The following is an 8,502-nucleotide window of genomic DNA, read 5'->3' on the forward strand; positions in this document are numbered from 1 at the left end:
TAACAACATAAAAACATATATAAATGCCAGTCAACATCAGAAAAAGTGTTCAGCCTTCCCAGTAATCAGTGAGATGTAAATGAAGAGAACAGGGTGCTACAACTTTTCATCTCCTGAGTCAGCAAAGAACTTCGCTTAATGGCAATAGAGTGCCAGCGAGGGTACAAGGCAAAGACTTCACACAGGTAGGGATACCGTGGTCCGGCTGGTTGGAGACTCGGTGCCACTGTGCAACAAAAGCCTTTTAAATAGTTATAGTCTACGGGTGAGTAGCTCTACTTCTAGGACTTTATCCTGATAACAAGCAGTAAGCTCAACCAGTGTTCTGTGTAAGGGTGATTGTTTAGGAATTATCTGTAACCATGAACACTTGTAAACAATTTAAAATAATCAGCAAGAATAGAAGACTAAATAAATGATGATCAGTCGGTGGCCATTAAAAAAATCATGTTACAAAAAAAGAAACTAATTTTACTGAAAATATTGAAGGACACTTCTTTTTTAGAGAAAAAAAAGCAATACAGATAATATCATCCAAATTTTGTTAAACATAGATATGTGATATATATAGATATATATATATACACACACACAAACAGTACATCAATATCTTAAGAAAACTCATTTCTGGGTAATAGGGTTTATGGGAAAATTTTATTTTCTTACATTTTAATTTTTTCCAGATTTTACCCAGTGACCAGGCATTACTCTCATAGATCACAGGAAAAACTGTAAGAGTAAACACTTTTTCAAGGACAGGAACAAAGCCCCTAACCATTTCAAGTCAAGGCCCCTTTGGGTGACTGGAGTGGGTGGGGAGGTGAGGGTCACCACAATTCCATCTGCAGATTTATAAACCCCTTTGCTAATTTGTAAATCCCCCCACAATCATCATGCCCTGAGGATTGATTTGGACTAACCAAATGCACCGGAGATTAGTTAGTAATTCAGAACCTCTGTATTAACTTATGAAAGAGAATTTCACAATTCCAGAACAAACATAGGTCCTTTATTTATTTACTGAGCATCTTCCTTGTTCTGGGCACCCTCTTTCTGAAGTGAAGAACCGAATACCAGCCAGGTACAGAGTCTCTAGGTCAGAACAGAATCGGGCACCAGAATTTTGTCAGAGATCTTTCCCGTTCACTGTGGCAACTCGAGTGGTCCCTTCTCTGCTCGCGAGCTGCTTCTGCCCATGGAGTCAGGATGAGCCGCCTTGAGTCAGGGCTCCCTCTCCTTCCTGTTGAAAGCGCACGTGCCGAAACTCCTCTTACCGATTCCCGCTTTTTCTCCTGGGTATCACTCAGCTCACAGTTGTCATGACAACTGCACTCCTGGCCCAGATTCCTAACAGGCTCCAGCAGTGGTGTTTCCTGATTGAGTTCCCTCCACAGATGGAGGGGCTGTCCTCTTTCTGGGGGCTCCCAGCTGAGAGCTTGCATCAAGAAAACAGGCAGGGTCCCTGTAAAATGACCAACCCCGTGGGTGCCCTGTGGACCTTTTGGTCCTAGAAGCCACTCTCTTTAGCTTTGTCCCTAGATTTGGAAACCTTCCTTTGACCATAGATTTTACTGTCTGTCGATCTCACTTGGCACGTGGCTTTTGAGACCTCTACCCCAGATGTTCTAACTCACTACGCAGACAGTAATGCGTTTTCACGTGCCTGTCTAGCCGGCTGACGCTTAGAGGTGCAGTAACCAGACGCCAGATGAGAAGCCAATTTAAACTATTAATAGAGATCATTTACAATGGTCAGAGAACGTCTAATTGGAGGAAATAATTCTATAAATTCGGTGGTGAATTTTTAAGAGGAACATATGCTCATTGTAACACATTCAACTGCACAGAAGTATTGAAAGTAAAGAGTGCAAAGCTCACCCATGTCTCCAAGCCCATCTGCTTCCACAACTGATGTTAATCCTTCTAAAATGTTTTACACATGCCCCACGTGTAGCTGTGTGCGTCTGTCTGTGGGATTGTGTGTGACAGATGTCTTGTACTGCAGTGTGCTCTGTTTACTTAACTATTTAACCCACAGATCTACCAGGATGCAGATCCTTGCTTTCCCACTCACTGGCTGTCTCCCTGAACCTTGGTTTCTTCATCTGTAAAATGGGGATAATAATACGTAGTACCTCTACTTCCCAGGATTAGTGTAAGGAATAAATGGAGTCAGTGCTTACCAAGTGCTTCGAACAGGGCCTGGTGTGGTATACACAGTCAGTGAGTATGAGCTAGTAGTTGTAATAGCACAGTCGTAGCAACAATACTCAGTAGGATCACCTCAGTATTTTCAATGTCTTCCTAGCAGTTCATTCGCTACAGGGGAATGGCAAAATTCTTTAAAACTGATTCTCTATCGATGGCTCCTAGACTTTGGTTACCCCAAGACTGCCCTGCTACTGCCCTCAGGGTTATAAAATGAGTGCCCTGCCCTGGGTAAGACATCAGTCCCGGTGAACGAAGTCCAGGTGCAGCCAGCTCCGGGGTGTGGGGGTCTCTGGTGAGGGGCGGAAGACAGCGTGAGACGTGGATGGAAGGTTCGCATACCCTTCTCTTCCCAGCAAATCGCCATCGCTCGGGAGGGTGACCTGCTGACCAAGGAGCGGCTGTGCTGTGGCCTGTCCATGTTCGAGGTCATTCTCACCCGCATTCGGAGCTACCTGCAGGACCCCATCTGGCGGGGCCCGCCGCCCACCAACGGCGTCATGCACGTCGACGAGTGCGTGGAGTTCCACCGGCTGTGGAGTGCCATGCAGTTCGTCTACTGCATCCCTGTGGGGACCAACGAGTTCACAGCTGAGTGAGTACCCCCAGGGGAGGCAGGGCCACCGCCCGCCTGCTGTCCTCCCAAGAGGCGTCGGCAGCCAGGGACGGGGTTGAACACATGCTGCGTGTTGGCTGCTGTGTTAGGGGCTATACACCAGGGCTGAGCAAAATCCGACGGTTCCCGGCCTTGTGGGGATGACAGGGTCTGTGGAGAAACAGAAGGCACGTGGAATAAGACAGCCCCACAGCAAGGGCAGGAAGGGCGACAGCTGCCCGAGGGGAGAGAGAAGTGGGTTATCAGAATGTAATACAGTCTAGAACTGAGCCTTGAACATTGCTGGGATTGCAGTCTTAAAGGGGACATTCCAGGAAAGGCAGTGCGTAGCTGGAGGCAGAGGTGAAACCTGAAGAGTGTGCACATAGGGGACTTTGGATTTCATGGGTCCCTATTCTGGGAATGGGCGGAGGGAGCCCTGGTAGAGATCTGGCATTAAGAACCTCACTGCCCACCCCACCCCCTCCAAAACTGCAGGGTTCATGGAACGGAGACAGGCTTCCCTGGCAGAGGTCAAGCCCCAGCTTGCTCGTGGGGCCCTGGCTCTTGCGGCCTGCAGCCCCGAGAAAGGCGGGGGGGCCCTTTAAGAGTAACCCAGCCAGTCCTGTCCTCAGAGAAGACAGGAGCGGAGCCCAGTTCTCTGTTCACTCCCCGGCTGCCCAGAGGGGCGAGGAGAGCGGCAAAGGCCTGCCCTCCCGGCCCACGCTGGCCCTTCACCTCCTGGTTTGAAGTGGGCCTTCCCCGCACAGGTGCTTCCCTGCTCCTTTCAGGGGCCACGACAGTCTTCTTGCTTGAAATAATGAGCCACGTGAATCTCAAGGACTGGTTGGATTTTTTTTTTTTTGCAAATTTGTCTTCAGAGGTGATTATTTTTTACATCAGTGGGACGACAGGCTACACCTCGTTATGGCTGGAAGCGCTTGTTATACAACCACAGTCCCTGGGACAATCGAGTCTCCGTCTCCCCTTGTACCCACTTCACAGATTGAGAGGCTGGTCCCAGAACCCGACTGCCCACTAGCAGGCCCCCTGGTCCGGGCTGCGGCCCGCCCCCGCCCCCCCCCCTCACGCCAGCTGCCTCCTCTCCCCGCTTCCAGGCAGTGTTTCGGTGACGGCTTGAACTGGGCCGGCTGCTCCATCATCGTGCTGCTGGGCCAGCAGCGTCGCTTCGACCTGTTCGACTTCTGTTACCACCTGCTGAAAGTGCAGAGGCAGGACGGGAAGGATGAAATCATTAAGAATGTGGTAAGCAGCTGGGGCCCGGGCGGTGGGCCAGGCCTGACGAGCAGGCTTGCGTCTGATCAGGAGGGTGAGCTGCTCACGGGGCCAACTCCCCACACTGCAGGAAGGTACAGAGAGGCTCCGCGGAGGGGACCTCCTGGTAGAAAGCCATGAATCACTTGCTCATAACCAGCTGGGATGAATCAGGTCACCCCACAGGGCTGGGCCGGGCCAGGCTGCAGACCTGAAATACACCTTCCTGGTGCCAGCCAGACCCTGCTGATGCGGGCTGCTCGTCGGCACAGACTGTCACTGAGCGTGAGAGTTGTGCAGGCGCCGGGCTGGGGCGGCGCTGTCCTGGGGTAAGCGGGCACATCCCCAGAGGGCTGTCTAAACCAGGCTGCGGGTGGGGAGGGGGCGGCCAGGGGAGACTTCCCGTGGAGGCCACCCAGAATGATCAGCAGCAAGCAGCCAGGCAGAAAATGGATGATCCAGACAGGGACGGCTAGAGTGAAGAACCCAGGGGCGTGAAGATGTGTGGCTGAACCGAGGGTGTGGGCTTCCAGGACCAGCTGGGAGGAGAAAGAAGCAGAAGCCACCTCACAAAGGGTTGGGTTTCTGTTCCCACTGGGGGAGAATATATACAACATGACATGTATCGTTTTAGCCATTTCAAGTGTACAGTTGAACCATTCTGAAGTCCCCCTGCGTTAAGTACACCACATTGTCATGCACCCATCACCCCCATCTCCAGACCCGCTTCATCTTTCGCAGCTGAAACTCTGCCCGTAACACACTAACTCCCATTCCCGAAACCTGTGTAATTTTGTTAACCGGTGTCACCACAATACATCCCATCAAAAATGAAAACACCACCACCTAATTCCTCATTCCCCTCAGCCCGCAGCCCCTGGTACCCACCCTTCCACTTTCTATCTCTATGAATCTAGCTACTCCTGGGAGTTCGTAGAGGTGGAGTCCTCCCTGAGCACAGGGTGTTCAAGTTTCAACATGTTGTGGCCTGTTTCAGAATGTCCTTCCTTTTTAAGGTTGAAGGTACCACATTCTGTTTACTTGTTCCTCTGTTACATCCAAGAAATCATTGCCAAATTTGATGTGTCATGGAGTTCTTTCTCAATGTTGTCTTCTAAAAATTTTCTCGTTTTATTTTTTTTATTTTTATTTTTTAAATTTTTTTTTTTTAATTTTCTCGTTTTAACTCTTAACATTTCGCCTTCAAATTATCAGTCTATAGTGTAAGGTAAGGATCCAAATTCATTCTTTCATGTGTAGCTATCGAATTTTCCCAGCAACATCTGTCGAAAAGACAGCCCTTTCTCCATGGACTGTCCTCGGCACTGTTGATGGGAATCATGCGACCATCTACAGAAGTTCACAAAGGTTTTTATGGCCAAGTTAACATTTGATTACCAAGCTCTGGAAACCCATAGAAGGCCTTGAAGCAAGAAAGTGACGTGATCACAGAGGCATCAGGACCCTGGATCCCAACCTCACTGAATTTTTCTCTCGCTCACCCTTTATGTCTCAATCCCCTCCTGCACCCCTAACCTGAACGGTCCTGTCCTTTGCAGCCCCTGAAGAAAATGGCAGACAGGATCAGGAAGTACCAGATCTTGAACAATGAGGTTTTTGCCATCCTGAACAAGTACATGAAGTCCGTGGAGACAGACAATTCCACCGTGGAGCACGTGCGCTGCTTCCAGCCACCCATCCACCAGTCCCTGGCCACCACCTGCTAGACGAAGGTCCTGCCAACCCGCAACCTGGAGCAGATGAAGCAGCGGGAGAGAGAAAGCCATGGCCAGCCCTGCAGCGGGGTCTGACTGGACAGCGTGTGCAGTGGATCTGGAAGCCAATAAGAACCTCCCCAAACACATCTTCACCTCCCAAGGGCTGAGCCTATGCATGCTCTCCCACGACATCTCCATGGTGATTTTGCCCTACTGTAAATGAAAAACAAAAAAACAAAACGAAAAGACAGAGCAGTATGTGCTGTATTTGTTCCTTTTATCCCTCAGCTGTGTTAAGAGCCCTAGTTTCACCTCTTCTCCATCTCCTGGCCCCACCCCACATCTGTGGTTGCTTCCCAAGACCTCCCTCCAAGATGGCGGCCTCCTACCCAGTGCCCACACGTGACCTCAGAGATGGAGGAAAGTGTGTGGCCAGGGCCTGAGATATCAGCCTAACCTGATGGTCATGCTGTCACTTACTGGCTTCTCCACCTCCTCTGGCTCTCTCCCCACCTCCATTTTTCTAGGTGGCATTTCCTGCTCTGAACACCAGGAAGTCTACCGCGAAGAGTACGGGACCAGGCGCTGAGAGCTGTGCCGAACAGAGGAGAGTTTCCTGGTCTTGGCACCATGGTAGATGGTGTTGGCCTGGGCCTTCCATTGACTTCAAACCACATCCTAACTCCCCTCTCGGGGCTCTCCCAGACAGAACTCAGACATGCGTTCACAACGGTATCCTGATGTGTGGAAGAGGCATTTGGGAACACAGCCAGGAATCCCGTAGCCTGAAACAGAGAGCTATTAGACCATGTCATCAGTTTGATGGCGAGATGGTTCCTTTATTCATTAAGCAAATACTTAATGATCACCAAGCTACACAGTCAAGTGTGCCCTGCCCAAGACATTAGCCAGCGAGCAAATTAGGGACCACGTCTTTGCACAGACTCTCACCAAGGAAAACTCCCATGGGACAGAAAATATAAAGGGGTTATTTTAAAGGAAGCCAGAGACAGATTGGGGTCAGGGAGGTGAGAAGTTCAAATACAACTTGTCAACGAGCTTTTAATACCAAGATACACCCACAGAAAGGAGTTGCTTTAGTGAATCAGGGTTTTCATAGTCCTAGAAATGGGTTCTTGAGACATTTTATCTTTGGCTCTCAATTTCTTTAATGTTCCTTAACTTAGATTTTGAGGTATCGGGCAAATCCCACAGGGACATAACTACTTCCATTTCCCAGAATGAACCAATATTCCCAGCAGAATCGCTCCCACCCCAAGCATGGGCAGACTGTTTAGAAAGATGGAAACCTTTGGAAGTAAATGTCTCATTACAGAGCAGGTCATCTTCAAAGGGGACCTGTGTTCCTGAGCTTGTAAGAAAACATGAAGTGAGACATTTGATATCCTTCCCCTGGCACATAGTTGTGTCCCAACAGCAAGAGGGAAAGGTCACACTCCGTGGTTGAACACGTGTCCAAAACCTGCATCAAGTTCCAGAGCCTTCCGAACCTTCAGTCCTGTCTGGGGTCAGTAGCTCTTTGAGACAGATGACTAGCTCTTAAGTCCTAGAGGTCGTTCCAGATCGTTGACCGTGCTTTGGTGGAGATGTTGACCATCCATTTGATGAGATTGCTATTTCAAACCACCCCCTCTTCCAGCCTTGCATTTATAAGCGTGAATTTTACCCTCTGGGTAGCCTCCCGTTCTCCCCAAGAGATTTCATCCCGGTCAAGTGAGGTCTTCACCTTCGGGAGAGACGTCTCACTTCCGCCGCTTGCCAGCAGCTTTATTTCTGAGCCCTGGACAGGTTCAATGTTCTTTCCTCCCAGATACTCTTTCCCCCACCCCTTTTTGATTTGTGTGTGTGTGTCTAAGAACCATGAAAAAAAAATCTTAGGTTTTAAAACGTTTTAAAAAAAAAAAATCTGTTTCAGAAATTGTCCAGTGTACCATATTTGTATTCAGAGTTGTTGGGGATTTTTGTACAATGAATCTACATTTATTTATGGTGACTTCTATTTACGCTTGTGATCAAATACTGATGTGCGATTCTTAAATCATATTTGCGATGCAGCTGAAGATGATATTTTGCTTTGTATTTTGGGGGGGGGTACCTGTTGTTGAGTTGAGAAACATTTCCATCTTCATTAAAACCGCTTCCGAACTGGTGACTCCAGCGTCGTGGTCGTGATTCCGGGTCGTCTTCTCATCCTCGTCACCCCGTGGGAGGCCACGGTAACACTGATGACTAAGAAAAGAACCTGAAACGGAATGGAAGACGATGAAGAGCCAGCAGGTCAGGGTGCCCTAAACTAATGGCTCGTGTTGCTTTCTCACTGAGGGAATTGCCTCTTGACGAGCTGACTTGTACTGGGCAAGATCCAGGAGGTGGCTCCCGCCCTTAGGGATTTCAGAGTCTCTCGGAGTGTAACTGATACCCCAGGTCCCTAGTTTTGAGAGGAAGAATGGGAACTGATCTTCAACGAGGCCTGAGGTGTGCGGGCACTCTGCTCAAGTCTATGCACCCCATTCCTGTGGGTCAGGCACAGTCACTTTCTGTGTTCCGTCTCACTTTGACATGGAGACAGTATGGTGTGTTTATTTTCATATGGTTACTAGGTGACAGCTGGGATCTGAACCCAGTTCCAAAGCCTGGGCCTTTGCTGTTATACTACTGTGGACTGATCAACCACACCAGACCCCA

General features: G+C 49.2%; 1 protein-coding gene across 3 annotated transcripts in view; it reads left to right on the forward strand.

Moving 5' to 3' along the window:
- CYFIP2 (cytoplasmic FMR1 interacting protein 2) overlaps positions 1-7,969 on the forward strand; it is a 117,298-nt gene extending 109,329 nt beyond the window's left edge. For all 3 annotated transcript variants that reach the window (XM_066273126.1, XM_066273124.1, XM_066273125.1), the window contains 3 exons: positions 2,565-2,803; positions 3,922-4,069; positions 5,638-7,969. In XM_066273126.1, coding sequence (XP_066129223.1) covers positions 2,565-2,803; positions 3,922-4,069; positions 5,638-5,805 — 555 coding nt within the window. In that variant the 3' untranslated portion in view covers positions 5,806-7,969. The remainder of the gene's footprint in view (positions 1-2,564; positions 2,804-3,921; positions 4,070-5,637) is intronic.
- Positions 7,970-8,502: the final 533 nt, after the last annotated feature.

Source organism: Saccopteryx bilineata, chromosome 4 (assembly GCF_036850765.1).
Source record: "Saccopteryx bilineata isolate mSacBil1 chromosome 4, mSacBil1_pri_phased_curated, whole genome shotgun sequence".
Taxonomy (NCBI): Eukaryota; Metazoa; Chordata; class Mammalia; order Chiroptera; family Emballonuridae; genus Saccopteryx; species Saccopteryx bilineata.